Raw genomic sequence first — 16,924 nt, 5'->3', positions numbered from 1 at the left:
GTAGTTCACTAGTGTGACTATGCAGTTGAAGCTCTGGGCAAGCGATTAATAAGCTTGACCGGTGATACTCGAAACTAAACAAAAATTAGTTACACTCTTGCCTGTGGAGGGCGCTGTTGCTTTACTGCTGACCCCATAAAATGCTTTTTAACCTTAAACCTTTATCATGTTTACAATGCAATAAAAACCATCTAATATCTTTTACAATCCATACATTTACTCATTTTACACGACAAACCATGCTCAAGGTATCTTCTAACAATGTAGATTTCTTTCATGGCCGCACTGTGTAGTGAACAAGCTATTATCTTTAAACATTTGCAATTACTTGAATGTGAAAGTGGTACAAGGAAAAAGCACCCTAAATAGCATTAACAAGATGTCGGTCATTCAAATCCTGGGCCGTCATGGATGATCAAACGCTGCCAGAGTTCTGGTCCCTCTGTCTACCACCGAGAGACACGCCTCCGCTCCGGCTCCGCCCTCCCCTCTCCTAACAAAATCTCCTCCTCCTCCTGCTCCTCTTCTCCAGCCATCGAGGAAACTTCAAAGCTCACTTCCCAATTCACAACCGTCGGATTTATGCTCACAAATCGAGTGATGCTGTGAGGGAGGAAGCAGCGTAACTTTCTGCGGGTGCACCTCGAGACGTTAGCGGGAAGATGAGCTCCAGTTCGTAGCCAACGGTAGGAAACTTATCCCCGTTTTTTTTCCTTGTCTCATCTCCGAGGGCATGGACATGAAAACAATCACGGCCTGAGCCGCAGGGAAGTGCTTTAACTACCTGCTGGCAAACACCAGCGTGTTTTTGTTATCGCGCAAGGGTAACTTTTGCGGTTTCATCGAGGCTGTTTGCATGTATTTTGCCAAGTTTCCACAAACTTTTTGTTAAAAAAAAAAAAAAAACCGCAGTCTGAAGTTCGGAGCAGTGACGTCATGTCGGGACCACTGAGATCGTTTGGACAAAGGGAATCTCACTCCGTCAGATAATGACGATCCGGAAATATAAAACCGTTTTTCATCAAATTATTTAAGACAGTTTTGTGTAAAAGTACCAAACATTTCCTGGTTGTACCTTTTGCTTTTTTTCAGTTTTTCATTCCATTGTAAGCTGAGTATATTTGAGTTTTGGAGTATTTGTAACCCAGAGAGCACTGACGGCTGAGCACTAACAAAATTAAAGGATCTTTATTTACTCTGTTTACATTAAATAAAGTATTGTTGAGATTTTCAAGCAGAAATGTGAAATATTTCTGGTTCCAGCTTCTCAAATGTGAGGATTTGCTGATTTTCTCTGTTTTATGTCATTTTCTGTTGCCATTAGATTGATATTTATCAAAAGAATCACGAAACTTAAACATGTGTGGTGTGTGGCTCTTTCACTCTTCACATGTAATACATATTCAGCACCTTCGTGAGTAATGTTACTCTCCAGTCCTGTGATTTTAATTTTTGTTTGGGTGACAGAGAAGGGCACAATTACACCCACCAAAAACAAATTTACATTTAAAAATACTTTCAAATGACCACGTTTAGTTATCTTCATGAGATGTTAATCTTGAAACTGCAGTAATGCTCAGTAGAGTTTTGTTTGCAAAAGCATTATTTTCAATAATATGTTGTATACAAACTACGTTACTGTCTACTAAATGTGCCTTTTGTGTCACAGGTATTTCACAAGAACTTCTCCGTTCTTCTTTTAGTTGAAGTGGTAAGTTTATCTCCTCCTCCTTGTTGTGATGTGTTTGCAGCATGACTCTCCAGAGAGGAAACTATTTACAGTTAATGTGACGTAATGGGGAACAAAGTGGTTTGTGAACTGTCAAGTCTTATTTGTTATCAAAGTGATAGAAACAACCTCCAGCAGATAAGAAATGTAGCAAAAACAGCATCAATTTATGCCTTTCCCCCCGAAAATCCCCCAATCCCAGACAGTTATTATGAATGACATAGTTCAATGTCATAAAAGTTTATATTAGTCCAAAAAGTTTGCTTCACTTTCTTCCTGCATAATGCTTAAAGAATAAATCCTCTACTTTTGGACGTTATTTTCACATGTTTTCAGGTGTAAATGATTAATAGGGGCAGAAGTCTTTGCTATTACATTTAGACTCTTATTAAAGACTTAGATCCTTTTTGTTTAACCACAAACAACTGTTTTATTGTTCTTCTCAAAGCCACCAGACTCCACTGACAAAAACAGTAATTTTACCGAACAGAACACACAAGTTGCTAATTTACTGCTGCCTCTATAAGTTAGTTTGTGTTGTTGTGTGACTTTCAGTGGTAGTGGAAGTATTCAGATCCTTTACATAAGTAAAAGTATCACACAGTAACACACTTTACTTACTACTTTTTAAATTTCCTCTTATGTTTTTACAGTGCCTATAAATCCAATCATGGCTCGCGGCTGCATCTGCTGTGTGAAATACATGCTCTTCCTCTTCAACCTGCTCTTCTGGGTAAATCAGTCCACACACGCAGAGTCAGAAAATGTTCCTCACATGTCACCCTAAATCAGCAGTAGCATCAGGACACAAATTAAAGCTCAGACTTATCATTAAATCAGCAGGAAGTTGTTGCTGAATTTCCTGTGTGTGTTTTCAGCTGGGTGGGTGTGGATTGCTGGGTGTCGGCGTGTGGCTGTCGGTTTCACAGGGCAGCTTCGCCACCCTGTCGCCCTCCTTCCCGTCGCTCTCCGCCGCCAACCTCATCATCACCCTTGGCACCGTTGTCATGGTGACAGGTTTCCTGGGTTGCCTGGGTGCCATCAAGGAGAACAAGTGCCTACTGCTGAGTGTAAGTGAACTACAATACCCACAGTACATCAGGGCAGTGTTGTTGTTTTCCATGTTAGTTTTAATTCACTTAAGTTGTCTTTTTTTTTTTTTTTTTTTTTTTTTAACTTAAAAGGATAACTCCATATTTTTAACCTTATTTCTATAATGTAAATGATTCAAAGGAACAAAAATCTGGAATCTGTGAAGTATTGTGTAAGAATTTAACAACAGTTAAGCAACAGTTAATTTGTTTGTGTAATTGTTTGGTACTTGTACTTAATTCCACCACTGAAAGTCACACCATAATACAAACAAACTATAGCATGATCTGCAAGTAATTATGTTTGTCATGATTGTACATTGACATATGTAACAAAGTCTCTGTAAATCTGTCATAGTGTCAAACTAAAAAAATCTAAAATTTGTAATACAATCAAATTTTTTATCAATACAATAATACTATCTATATATATATATCATATATCTTTATTGTCATAATGACAGTATTATTGCATGTTTGCTGCATTGATGCCTTTACAAACTCACCATCTGACACTTTTCTTCTTTCTCCTGTGACTTTACTCAGTTCTTCATTGTTCTGTTGATCATCCTCTTGGCCGAACTTATCCTCCTCATCCTGTTTTTTGTCTACACTGACAAGGTAAGACTGTGATAAGGAACATTCCTATGTTCATATTTATCTCCTCCACTACTGTACAGTGTACACATATCCTATGAATGCACCTCTCCTCCTCTGTCTGGCTAGGTGAGTGAAAATGCCAGACGGGACCTGAAAGAGGGGTTGGTGCTGTACAACACAGATAACAACGCTGGCCTGAGGGATGCATGGAACACCATACAGGGAGAGGTACAGTATGATACACATTACATTAAAGGAAAGTCCTGTTTAGGCCTGAAGACGTATGGAGGGCTCTTGCCTTTTTCACATGTATATAACTTTAGCTTTATTATCATCCTGTAATGCACTAACTGACCTTCCTTCTCCTGCTTGTTTATCAGTGGAGGTGTTGTGGAGTGATTAGCCACACTGACTGGTACACTGCCCTACACGATAACGTGGTTCCTGACCGCTGCTGCCAGCAGATGTTCCCAGGCTGTGGGCACAATGCATCCAATGCCTTCTGGACACGGGTCAGTCATGAAGTTGATCATTAAGTCTGAAGATATTCAGTATTTTTTAAATACTTTTAATGGCCGGTATGAACCAAAAGGATGATTACATCAAGCAAAAAGTTTCAGTGTTCATATAAGCATCTGACAACTATCGTAAGACAGACTTAAATAACTGTAAACCTGTAAAAAAAAAAGTCTTAAAGATATTCAGTTCAACCTTTTTAAATCTGTAAATGGCAAGCTGGGCTCGAACCATCAACCCTTCATGGACAACACAGTCTGAGTATTGGGTCTTGGTTTACTTTTCCCTCCCTAATTACTGCTGATGTGTGTTTTCAGGGTTGCTATGACAAGGTTGAGGAGTGGCTGGATGACAACAAACACCTTCTGGGAACCATTGCTATGTGTGTGTTGGTCATACAGGTAAGCAGTGGGTAATGAGGGGCTCTCATCCGAACTCTGAAATACAGTACAAATGTATTTTGACTACGTGTTTTGTTTTCCCAGCTCCTTGGTATGGCATTCTCTATGACGCTTTACCAACAGATCCATCGAGCAGGGAAGAAGTATGAAGCCTGAAGCGATAGACGAGGTCATTTCAGTTTAATATTGGATACATATATCACCTCTGTCATGCCTGTTACCCTCACCTTTTGTTTATAGTCAACATAAGCCAGTTATCTTGTGTGCCACTGCAGCTTTTTATCTCTCTTCATTTGTTCAGCAGTTATTTTTGTGAATAGTATTGGAATTAGTTTTTGTTACAGTCAGATTTTTTAATCACGCTAGAATGAGTGTTTTTATGTAAAATATCCAAGTATACCTTGTTGCAGCCTGCAGAACAAGGCAGGGTTCAGCATTAAACATTTCACCTCACCCACCATGGTTTGATTGGTTTAGCGTAAATTGTGATTGGATGCTAGCTGTGAGCATTCAGTGTCAGATCAGCAGTTGGTGAGTACAAAAAAACCCCAAAAAAACCAAGTGTCATTACATATTTTTGTTATATTACACTCATAGACTAATATAGAGCTTAATGTAGGCAATTATCTTCCTTTTTCACTGGTTTACTTCGCACATTAGCTAGCCAGGATGCATGATGCTTGACCATTTGTGGCTAGCACCCCAGCTAACTAGGCTATTATCTACATTTTAACCAGTTTACTTCACACATTAGCTAGCTTGAGTGCTAGCTATTTATAAATTAGCTAGGAACTCAACAAGCTACTGTGTGGACTAACCCAGTGAAAAAGATAATAGCTTGTATTCTGCTCTACATTAGCATGTGTTTACTTACTTATTTAGTTCACACATTAGCTAGCTGGGCTGTTAAGATGCTAGACCATTAATAACTAGCACCCCAGCTAGCTAATGTGTGAACTAAACAAGTAAGTAGACTTAGGCTAATGTAGAGCTGAATATAGACCCTAATCTACATTGTAACTGCCTTACTTCACACGTTTAGAAAGGAAGAATAATATCTTATAAAGAGCTCTACATTAGCCTAAGTTTAAAAGCAGAATCAAATTTGAGTGGGGTTAAACATCAATTGTTTCTAATCTAATCTAATTTGAGTGTCATACTGGGCTATTATCTACATTTTCAACTTGCCTACTTCACATATTAGCTAGCTGGGTTGCTCGATGGCACCCCAGGTAGCTAATGTGTGAAGTTGGTAAGTAATTTGACTATGACAAAAGATTGTAAGAAAAATACAATGTGACACTTTCTTGTAAACAAGGGTCTGGGGTAGGGGGAAGTAAATGTTGAATGTTGAATCCTTGTCCCATTGTGCAGGCTGCAGCCAGGTACTCATCAAAATATCTTCTTGAGAGGAAGAATGAAGAGAATACTTTTTGTTTTTTAAGTGATGCCTGTGGAATAATATAATGTAAAGATCCATTTAGACAAAACAAACATTGTATACTAACATGTTGAATAAAAGCATAGAGCACTCTTCACAGATGTGATCATGTTTTGTTTGAGGTGATACTGCTGATAATCACTGACTCAATGACCTCATTACTTCTGTTTTCTTTTACTTCTCCACTCTATAGTTTTTGTATCTGCTTTCACCACAACAGTCAAACGTCCTTTGATTATACAGATAAAGGCAGGGTAATCATCGGGTCATTAAAAAGTTAAACAGAGGTCAAATCAATCAACTCTTTGTTCACATAAGGTGCTGAATATTTTACCTGTTTCTGAGATGATAATGAAATTCCTCTGTGTGCTGTAGTCCCTGAGGAACTGATGAGTTGACTTAAAATGCCTTTTTACTGCATTTTGGGTAACATTTTCTGATACAGCCTGCTACTTTCAATGTAATGTTCTATAAATCACGTACTAACTGGTTTCTACAGACATTTAAATGTAGAGACAGTGGAATAAAACAATTTAGATAACAGATAATTTTAGATGAAAGGAGAGATTAATTATACTCAAATATTTTTGCAAGTACTGAGTGCAAAAAGAAACAAAACTGAAGTTTGGGAAACATCTTTTTGTTGTACTGCTTAATCAAGAAGGACTGAGGGATCTTTGTTTTTACCATGTAGTTGAAATAATTGAAATGATGATGGTTGATGATGGTTGAAATGTTACAGTTTTTCCTCCATGTTTTGTGTAGAAAACCAAGCCTCTGAATCAGATACTCTCATTGGCTGTGAGGTATCCACTGGAGCCAATAGGACTGCCCGTTTCAGAAACACGACTGTCGATGTCATCAACAAGATGGCGGATGAGAATTGATCGATAAACACACAGATGGAGTGCAGCAATGCGTCAGGCAACAGGTGAGACGATCCATATCTTTTCCAAATTGACATACTAGATAATGACTGAGGTATATGACTGACACAGACACACAAGGGCTTGTTGAAAAGCGCTAATTCTCTAGTTTAAAATGTTGAAATGGGCAAACCATCGCGGAGTAATGACGCTCTAAAGATAACATGATATCTGGGAGCGTATACGCTATTAAAACATACTCGATCTCTTGTTGTGTGGCTGAGACTTTGCCACCTGCGATTTAAACCATAAAAAGTGACTGATTTCACATCTATAGAGCTGTGTGTAACCTATAATACGCTGAACGTCTGAATTGAATGTCCAGCATGTTTGGCAGAGTTTGAATACTGATATATAACCGTGAGACCAAACATCCAAGAGAAGAGAAGAGAGACGACCAGCAGGGGGCAGCACAAGCTTTTTAAACAGTACATTTCTTAGCAGGCAGTGCATTTTCACTTCACCTTCAGCAAGGACTCCTTCCCTCAGATGAATATTCTGTATTATTTAATATTCCATTTCAGCTCTCTCTCTCTTTTCACATTTTCTGAAGAAAAAAAAAATCCACCAGATGAATAAAAGTTTTACACAAAAGCCTTTCTACCTGTGGGCTGAATCATCTCTGTCATCATTATCGTCAGAGGTCAAGAGCAGAGATGGGTGATATTTATAGCGTTTGTTGGTGCAGATGGATGGATGGATAGACTCTAATTCACAGCGGCTGCCGTAGGGAGGCAGAGGTAATCAATTGTTGCCATCAGTGGACCAGATTGATCGTCTGTGTGGGGTCAGACCACAGTGATCTCTCTCACACCTCCACAGTGGAGGTTGCTGAGGCCAATCACGGCACAAGGGACGAATAACTTCAGACTGCGTCAGGCTTAGAGGCAAGATATGTAGAGACAGTGTGTGTTTGTGTGATGCAACATCACTTTTAAGACTAAATGATGCAGAGAAAATGTCTAGTATGATTTTATATTGCAGCTGCAAGGCTGAGTGGTTTTGTAGACGAATAACAGTTGAGTGTAAAGGTTTGAAATACTATCAGTGTTTGCTTTTTCTTTGTTGAGAGTCAACTGAGAAAATGTGCTCTGTATTCGGAGGTGAGTGTGCATCATCTGTGTTGGGTGTGTGACGGAAAGAGGAGGGCTCAGAGGGGAGTGAGAGAGAGAGGGGGGGTATACTACTGAAAGCAGAGATGTGAGCGTATCAGAGAGAGAGAGAGAGAGAGAGAGAGAGAGAGAGAGAGAGAGCTCCAAGGACAGACGGCACTGAGGGGAGGGGAAAACACACTCTGTCACACCTACCCCACAGCCTCTGTAAGAGACAGAACAGATCTTGACATTGAGAGGAAGATGCATGTCTAGATGAGAGGAGCATCCAGGACAGGACAATAGCTCCTAAAGCTGCTGAGACAAATACATGCCAAGGACTACAAACAAACAAGGAGACAGAGAGAGAGAGCACAGGAAGCCCAGAGGGAAGGACAGCAGCATTTCAGAGAGGGCAAAACAGGGTGGAAGAGGCAATATTTGCAGGTTTATTCTACTGCTAAGGATCTTAAAAAAAAGGACCTCAACAACAACACTAAGAAGCTGCCTTCTGGGGTTTTGTCCTCCTCTCTGCACACAGAAATCCACTCTGTCTCCCAGTGCTGCTGCTGCTGCTGCTGCTGCTGTGAGGTTATAGTCTCCGTGCTTCTGTGCACAGCACCACGACAGACTGCTCTGTAGTCCGAGACCATGAGCGAGGCGAAGAAAGGTGAGCTAGCCATCCGGGATAAAGCCATTCTGCACCAGCAGAGGCGTCTGAAGCAGGCCACCCAGTTCACACACAAGGACTCAGCTGACCTCCTGCCCCTGGATGGGCTGAAGAGACTGGGCACATCCAAAGACTTGGTGAGTGAATCTAAATGAGCGCTTCAGTTTGTAATTCACTTGATTGGAGAGGCTGTTGTCTGCACTGCCGGGTGCTTAACAGTTGTTAAAGGTTGAGTTGAAGTGGAAGAGGGTGTCAAAATTGTATAGCATCCAGCAGCATGTCTGACAACATTCTAGAGAAATAGTACGAGGTGGTTAAGTCGTATTTGAAAGAGCAGCTACTCATCAGTTCAGCATTACGCTTCTGTGATGGTCAGTCACCAAAAAAAGTAACAAAATTGATGCAGCAGAACCAGAGACATCATTTTCTTCCTTTTCTAAACCTGATGCCTATGTTACCCACAATGCAACTTGAACTCCTGACCTGTTTAGTGGGAAATTGAGGTGTGTTATGCTAGATGCTAGTGTCGGCTAATGTGGCCTGGAGCTGTGAGCCTGAAGCAGAGTCGAGCAGTGGGCTACAGAGGTCTGGTAAGCCGCTTCTTTCTAACTCCCACACCCCCAGATTTAGTTGTTTTTTTAAAACTTCAGTCCTCAGGTGATATCATATGAGGACGACTCCCTTTGGAGCCACAAAAAAGCTTCTTGAGATATGTAGTAGTGCAATCCAACAGCTGTAAAAAGACTTAGAGTGTGATGTGTAAAGTCGGTGGAGTTCCCCTTTAATCACCTCATTGCCACTTAAACACTGATAACTAATGATTATTTTCATTACTGATTATTCTGACAATTATCTGCTTGCTTAATCGATTAATCAAATCTATACAGTGTTGAAAAACAGTAAAAAAAAATGAAGGACTACAACTAGCAATTATTTTACTGTCCAATTAATCTGCTGAGTGTTTTCTCCATCTGTAGCAGCGTAAAGTGTCAGAAAATAGTGCAAACCGTCAGCTATAATTTCCCACAGCACAAGGTGATGTTTTCACATTGCTCGTTTTATTTGATCATCATCCCAAACCCTAAATGTATTCAGTTTGCTGTGAGATATGATGAAGAAAAGCAGCAAATCATCACATTTGAGAAGCTGGATCCAGCAAATTCTTGGAAGTTTTAATTAGAAAAGCAGCAAATCCTCACACTGAAAAAAACTTCATGCTTAAGGAGCCATTTCACTCCTAATGCATGAGTGGGAGTGTAACCACCATTTGCTTTAAGCACTAATGCATTACTCTACTGTATGTTCAGTATATCATAAAAGATAAATTTGTCATTGAAATGGTCATGAAAGATTCAGGGTCCTGCACTCTCCACACAGAGGAGAGAACACCAGAGTCAAAGCCGGTTACAGGTCACTGTGCAGGGGCTCTCAGATACAGACTGATGTCATTATAGGTCAGGGTTGACACACAGGGTGAGAGACAATCCTGCATGTAAAGTGGGACATGTCCAACCTCTTTACTTCCTCTTCCTCCAGAAGCCTCCTACTGTATACACTCCGGAGGAACTCCCTGTAATAATCTCAACAATTTATTACTCTGCCTCTCCTCTGACACAGTTCTGGTTTCATGGCGGCTTCCCAGATTCCCCAGAGCTCTCCAAGAACCTCGACACAGTCACTCTGGCACTGGGAAGCAGCACTAGCAGTGCTCTGTGCTCTGTGAATATCACACTGTGATGCATTTATGTCTGCCAGATTTTAATACCAACATTTGCTGCTAGAAAAACATCCCACCCCTCTGCTCTTCCTCTGTGACTGACTTACATTTCTTGTAGTCTAATGATACATGTGTTTTCTCTCTCATCCATCTTTAATGCACTGTCCGTCTCTGGGGTAACATATAATTTCAAAGTGTGGCAGTAATAAGCAGATGTTATTTAAAGTTTAAACACCAATTTCTCTGTCGTAGTTTTTTAGCCCAGAGAAATTTCATCCTATTTCATCCTGCCCACTTCTGCAGGATGAAATATCCCAGCTACTACTGGATGGATTACCAAGAAATTTGATAGAGACATCATGTCCTCGTCAGAATGAATTATAACTCTGGTGATCCATTTTTCATATAGTTGATAGTTTGAACTGATGGTGCCCCAAAGGTAGTTTTAGGACTTGTGTTGTGGGGTGTGAGGAAAGGAGTTGAAATCAGGTTTTTACGAACCAGCATGGCAGTAGCTCATCCCAAAGTTCAGCCACAAACTCTTAAGTTTCACCAAAAAAGGGTTAACTCATTACCAAATCAAGTATTACTGGTCAATAAACAGATATTTTCAGGTGTGAATCTGAACATTATGCACGTGACATTAGAGACACATTCCAATGTTAGCAAAACACAGGCTACAAAGGATAGACCAGTTTGGCTGATCTAGTGCCATCATCAAGTCAGCCTCAGCTTCAGAGCATAGTAAACATTATACCTATCAGTGTGTTAGCAATGCATATTGTTTATGCAAGATACAGTTTTGTGCTCACAGTTTATTGTCTTTGGGGCATTTTTTTCTCTGTAAATTCAATATGTTTTTGTTTTTGACTGTTAGTTGGACAAAACAAGCCATTTTAAGACATGACCTTGGGTTAGCATTGTCATTCTGAACATGCTGACATTTAGCTCAAAGTGCCTAATTCAGAGCTGCTAGCATGGCTGTAGACTCTTGTTATTCCTGTGTTTGGCAGCCAGAGTCTTTCAGGCAACAATGATGAGTCAGATGCTACCACACATCTAAACACAATAAAGGATAAAATGAAAAAACTATTCGATTGAATGATCTTAATGTTAAGCCTGTGATTCAATATCTCCTGCAGTGGCAGTGGAATTGCTCTTATCATAATCCCAATTATCTTCTCCTTGAAGGCAGAATGAAGCTCATCTCTAAAGTTATCAAAAACCCAATCTGTGGTGCAGACGTGGCCACAGGGAGCACAGTGCAATTTGCATGGCATCTGTATAAAGTGATGTTCAGTGTCAGAATAGCTTTGGGAACTTGAAGGAGGAGTGGAAATTGCCAGCAGTCCTCCGTCATGCCTGTATCTATTCTCTGCCGACAGCCGGCAACATCATTCAGGCACTGAATAGACACGGATGGACTAAATGAAAAGAAAGTATGATGTGTTTCTGAGGTGGCTCACATAGCGAACAAAAGATGAGATCATCTGGATAAGGCTGTTGGATCCATTTATTCGTCTGTAAGCTGTCCGACTACAAGCTGTGTCTTTTTGTTTTCCAGTGTATATCCTTGTGTTTTTCTCTAATCACATTAGTGCTGAAAAATTCTTCTTTCCTTTCTGGCCTTCTTAAACAAAGACTTTAAATGTCAGACATTGATCTTTGGCTATAAATGGTCCATTTTTATTTAAGCTTTTCTCAATAATTTATTGTTTTCATTGTTTGATGAAGCTAGATTCAAATGTGTTAAGGAACAATCCATTAATTTTATTTTTAAAAAAACATTATATAGTTATTTTGGAAGTCTAGATCTCAACATTAACTCCATACATTTTCCATTGGCTCGTCCAAAGTAATTAATATTGCTGAAACTTGGTCAGTCATTGAAGTAATTCATTGAGCTAAAATGCTCCCAGCTTCTCAAGTGTGGTCATTTGTTGCTTCCCTCTGTTTTATATGAGAGAAAGCTAGGCTAGCTGTCTCCCCCTACTGCACTCTATGCTAAGCTAAGCTAATCGCCTGCTGGCCACAACACACACAGGAGTGTTATTAATCTACTCTTCTAACTTTCTCCAAGACAGCAAGTATTGAGGTATTTCTTTAAAATATTCAAATTAGTACTCTGCTGCTACACCCTGCTCTCACTTAAAATCTGTACAAATGGAGCATAATCTTTTGATGTTTATTCTCGAGCCACACACAGACCTTTTAGCTGTAACCTCATCTTTCTCCCTCTTAATTTCTGCTAGCTGGCCTGTCCTGTCCACTGTGTAATTCAGCAGCGGAGCCTATTATGTAAGAGTGAATTTGTTTTGCTGCTCTTTAGCCCGAGGTCCTCTCACTCTCAGCAGCAGCAGCAGCATCACTCCGGCCATGTTGTGCTGCAGAATGAGGGAGGCAGTAAGCATGAAAAGGGCAAAATCCACCACTCTAACACAAGAGCAATGGAGGGGAAGGAAAGAGGCTGCAGGAGACGGGGTCAGGGAGGACGGCGCTGTCTTACATAACACAGTGTAGAGCTTTGAGTAGAAACATGGGTGTAGAATGTAAGAGAAGTAAACAGGGGAGAATGGGAGTATACAGTATGAGTGTGTTTGGGGAGACTGAGCTGAAAACATCTGAGCTCAGTTACATTAACACCTGAGTTCAGCATGGGCCAAGTTATTGTGTAACCATTGTGTAACCTTGCTGTTACTCTACTGTACACACTTTACTCTGCAAGCTGAGGGAAATAACAAATGAAGAAGAAAAGGTGTTTCTAAAGCAGCAAGGTTTGGTTTATGCAGCGAAATTACTCCTTTAGAAATTGTGCTGAAGCTCCACACATGTGCTCCGTTGTTTTATATTTATGATTTCATGGCCAAAATGTGGAGAATGAACTGTTTTTCCAGAATTTTACTCTTAAAGGGAAGAAAAATCATCCACATTGCCTCCAAGGTCATCAAACTCATGAAATGAAACTCGTAGAATTTATTTATTTTTTTGACAGGTTATTCAAGAATTAACACAAAGGGTAATTCTGACTTTAAAGGTACAGTTCACCCAAATTACAAAAACCATCCAAACACAACAACTAAACAACCAAAAAACTTATGTCAGGTGTTATCTGGCCCTGCAGATGAGAGGTGGAAATGTGTGTGTAATTGCAGTTTATATGTTGCATAGTGAGTACTTTTACTTTGAATATTAAAGTACATTTTGCTGATCACAGTTGAATGAATTCTGAATGCAAAAGAGTATTTTTAAATTGTGATTTATCTACTTTTACCAAATTATCCTGAGCACCGCTGGGTTTTCTTGACTTAACTGACTTCTTGTCACTTGAACTCTACAGCTCAGTCTTGACCTTTGGAATACACAATCTCAACTTAAGGTCCACTTACACATTTTGTCTGGAACCACATCTTGTATCATTTTGGTTTTATTTGCTCAGGTTTGAAAATATCTTTTTGCTCAAAGAGACTATTTCTTCAGTAGAAAGTCAGTGAGTGCTTGGTGCACCACAGAGCAGAGGCAATTATCTTTAAACCTGGGCAAATAATTAAGTGAGAAATGATAACATGTGAATGTTAAATGAAAATATGTTTGTAACTTGGGATAACTGACCTTTCAAATATTGTCACTCTTGCAGCTGCTACCTAGACTTTTAGGTCATTATTGCTATTTTACTCAGAGTGGAAAGCTGCACCTTATGACTCATTTATTTCAGCTTATTAGCACTGATGTTCAGCAGGCAGCCATCTTCAGGACATCAAATATTATCAAACTCTGCACTAGAATATTTTTTTTGACCCATCAGCTAATTTGTGTGAATTTCACTGGAGACGTTTTTGCGCCACTGTTTTGGAAAAGACTTTTTTGTCAAGAACAAGCTGAAATTCAGGGAAAATATATGTAGTTTTAAAATGGTGAAACACATTCAAAAATCTCATATAGGTCTAATTTTGTTGCACACACCTCGCCTACTGCTGCAAAGCCTCCCTCATCTTCTCCCTGCAGCTTAGCTGTCCGTTTGCTCATGTCCCTCTCTTACAGATGAGTGAGTCTGAAACCTTTGTGTGTGTGTGTGTGTGTGTGTGTGTGTGTGGTGTGTGGGTGAGGGAGAGGGTGAAAGCCTGTCTAATCGAGAGACTGGAGTCTCCAGGTGCTTCTGAGGATGATCAAAAGCTACAGAACTGGGCTTGAATGTACAACTAAGGTATAGGAAGGTGAAAAAAAAGGGAGCAGTGCATTTGCTGTGTGCATTTAATACAACTTTAATTCTGGCTTACTGAACATTATGTCCAATTTTAGCCCGAACACCATGTTTGTCATTTAAAAGACAGAAATACCAGTGTAGAGAGGTGATCTCCTGTCATGAATTTGTAAGCAGATGGTGTACAGTGGCCTGCATCTCACAACGAAACAGGTTTTGATATTTATATGCATCCTGATTCACTTGCCAATTGTTTATTTTTCCCCAGAAGGCAAAGTAGCACTTCAAAGTGATGTAATGTAGCTTAGTCGGCCTCTCTGGATTTTACCTCTTACCCTCAAAACAATCCGTGTTAAATCGGGTTCAGATGCAGGCTTTATTATTAGCTCTGGGACAATTAGGTGGGCTGGAGAGAGGTTAGTGTGAACCTGTCTCTCTCTCTGTCATCTGGAGCTGTGGATGGGTGGCAACACTCCCCTCAGCTGCTCCCTCAGTGCTGTGTAGGAAGACAGGAGGCTAAAAATACCCAACAAAAACAAAGACGACACAACAACCCCAACAACAGAAGAGGGGAGAACGCACGAAGCAAGAGAAGAAGGGGGAAATATTTGTTGGGTACGCCAAGATATGACAAATGTAGTAGTTTCTAATCATTGTAATTGAAAGCAAAGGGCAGAAAATCCCAGAAATATGTATATGAAAGCAATATCAGACAAAAAAAATCACATAGAAGTGAGTAAATACAAACTGGAGCTGCATTTGTGTTGTGTTTTTAAAGGGAGATTGGTGGAGCTATTGATTATTTTTCGAAGTTCCCAAACATACTTAAAATAGTTTTTCTGTACAGCCATCAGTCCAAAACCTAAATATATTCACTTTACACTGACATAAAATAGATAAAGTTAATCTTTACATTCGAGAATCTGGAACCAGAAAACATCTGGCATTTTTTGCTTGATAGATGAAATGGATGATGGAATGATTTATGGAGTTACTGCTCTAAAAAAATCATATTTGTAAAATCTGGACTTCAAAAATGGCTATATTGTGTCTTTCTAACTACTGAGTCATTTGACATTGACATTTTTGAAAATATGCTTATTTCCTTTCTTGCTGAGAGAAGATTGACAGCTACATTCAGCAGGCGACTCAACATAAAAACTGCCAACAAGGGGACACAGCTCACCTGATTCTGTCCAAGGCTAAAAAATCCAAAGAAAGAGCACCACTTATATCACTAATTGACAGGAAGTAAATGTCAAAGAAGTGAAACACAACGCATCTATATTTTCAGGTGCAAGACAGTGAAGTAAGAATAATAAAATGAAATTGAAAAATAAATGCAATCGCATACACCTACGCATGGACTGTCAGTAGCAGATGGTTCAACTAAGTACAGACATCAACTTTAATTGTCACTCTGAGCACAGACAGGACAGAAACTGGAAGTCTGCTCACTAATTCATCTGCAGTCCTGTAAACTGTAGCAGATCCACATAGACTATAATTATTCATGTCACAGTTTGAAGTACTGTTGTGACTCAAGGCGGCTTTGTACAGCAGATACCATCTATGTTAAACTTAAAATCACTTTTTTGTGGATGTTGTAAAACTCGATTTCACATTTTACAAATCATGCAGCCCCTGACTGAACCACTTACAACAAGAAACCACTGCGTTAACAGAGCATTTAGCTCAGATGTACATGTTTACAAGATCAATACATACTGTATGATCAAATAAAAATAATTAGGAAATAGATTTTTTTTTAATCCAACCCTATTAATCACAATGTTTTTTGGCATTTAAGTAATAAGATTTTAATTAGAAAACATTATACTGGGAAACCAAAACCTTCAGATGAACAACTAATTAACAATGAAATGATTGTTTAATACAGCAACTACCCTCAATTATAGGATCAAATCATTAAAAAGGCTCTCAGCACTGTTAGTGACAGCATCTGCTGGTTTATCACAACAACCAAATGACATGAGCTACTGGATTTTTACTTGCAAATTATTATTTTATGGAGGAGTTTAGGATTTAGGGAAGAGACAAAGAGCGATCTAAACAAACAAAGGAACAGAAATATAAAATGAGAATGAAGTGGAAGTGGAGTTGCAGTGCAGGCAGCAGATGTGAAGCTGCCAGAGCCTCGCCTCGGTGCGACAGGAAGTCAGTCGCTGGGGACCTCCATCAGAATGAGAAAGAGGGCATTACAGAGCTCACGTGACTGGCTGGATGAGAGAGAGAGATGAGCCTGTTGCAGTCAGATAATTAGTCCACATGGCAATTAGCCTCTAATCTGACTCGCAGAGGGAGAAGTACAGAGGAAAAGAAACTGAGGAGCAGAGACAGAGGAGGAGGAGTGCTGGCGTCATACATTAACAGTTGTCTTTCTGTCCCAGTGGCAGAGGACCGGTCTGGACTGGTTAGTGTTAAGGGGTCACCACAGGAATCACATCAGCAAAATCAGCAACAGATCACGCACACACAGAGTCTGTGAGACAGTCGACCAGTTTAAACTAGAATTTTACTGAC

The 16,924-nt window shown here is 39.8% G+C and overlaps 2 protein-coding genes across 3 annotated transcripts in view; both read left to right on the top strand.

Moving 5' to 3' along the window:
• Positions 1 to 520: 520 nt before the first annotated feature.
• On the top strand, positions 521 to 5,875 carry LOC108897574 (tetraspanin-9). The gene is made up of 9 exons (XM_018697274.2): positions 521 to 686; positions 1,670 to 1,711; positions 2,383 to 2,462; positions 2,608 to 2,799; positions 3,367 to 3,441; positions 3,547 to 3,648; positions 3,801 to 3,932; positions 4,254 to 4,337; positions 4,422 to 5,875. Exons 3-9 carry the CDS (start codon positions 2,400 to 2,402, stop codon positions 4,491 to 4,493), a joined length of 720 nt encoding a protein of 239 aa, XP_018552790.1. The 5' UTR covers positions 521 to 686; positions 1,670 to 1,711; positions 2,383 to 2,399; the 3' UTR covers positions 4,494 to 5,875.
• Positions 5,876 to 6,553: 678 nt separating this feature from the next.
• nrip2 (nuclear receptor interacting protein 2) overlaps positions 6,554 to 16,924 on the top strand; it is a 28,347-nt gene continuing 17,976 nt past the window's right edge. The window contains exons 1-2 of one of the 2 annotated variants that reach the window (XM_018697295.2): positions 6,554 to 6,709; positions 8,337 to 8,602. In XM_018697295.2, coding sequence (XP_018552811.1) covers positions 8,447 to 8,602 — 156 coding nt within the window. In that variant the 5' untranslated portion in view covers positions 6,554 to 6,709; positions 8,337 to 8,446. The remainder of the gene's footprint in view (positions 6,710 to 8,336; positions 8,603 to 16,924) is intronic. The other variant, XM_051077719.1, reaches the window with a different exon arrangement.

The sequence above is a fragment of the Lates calcarifer genome, linkage group LG18 (genome assembly GCF_001640805.2).
Source record: "Lates calcarifer isolate ASB-BC8 linkage group LG18, TLL_Latcal_v3, whole genome shotgun sequence".
NCBI classification, from domain to species: domain Eukaryota; kingdom Metazoa; phylum Chordata; class Actinopteri; family Centropomidae; genus Lates; species Lates calcarifer.
Note: the sequence above shows the minus strand (reverse complement) of the source record. Positions and strands in the feature narration are given on the sequence as shown.

Coding starts and splice junctions, on each gene's coding strand:
- LOC108897574 (XM_018697274.2), top strand. CDS start 2,400: ATGGCTCGCGGCTGCATCTGCTGTGTGAAATACATGCTCTTCCTCTTC. Junction 2,463..2,607: donor TCTTCAACCTGCTCTTCTGG/GTAAATCAGTCC, acceptor GTGTGTTTTCAG/CTGGGTGGGTGTGGATTGCT. Junction 3,933..4,253: donor CCAATGCCTTCTGGACACGG/GTCAGTCATGAA, acceptor GTGTGTTTTCAG/GGTTGCTATGACAAGGTTGA.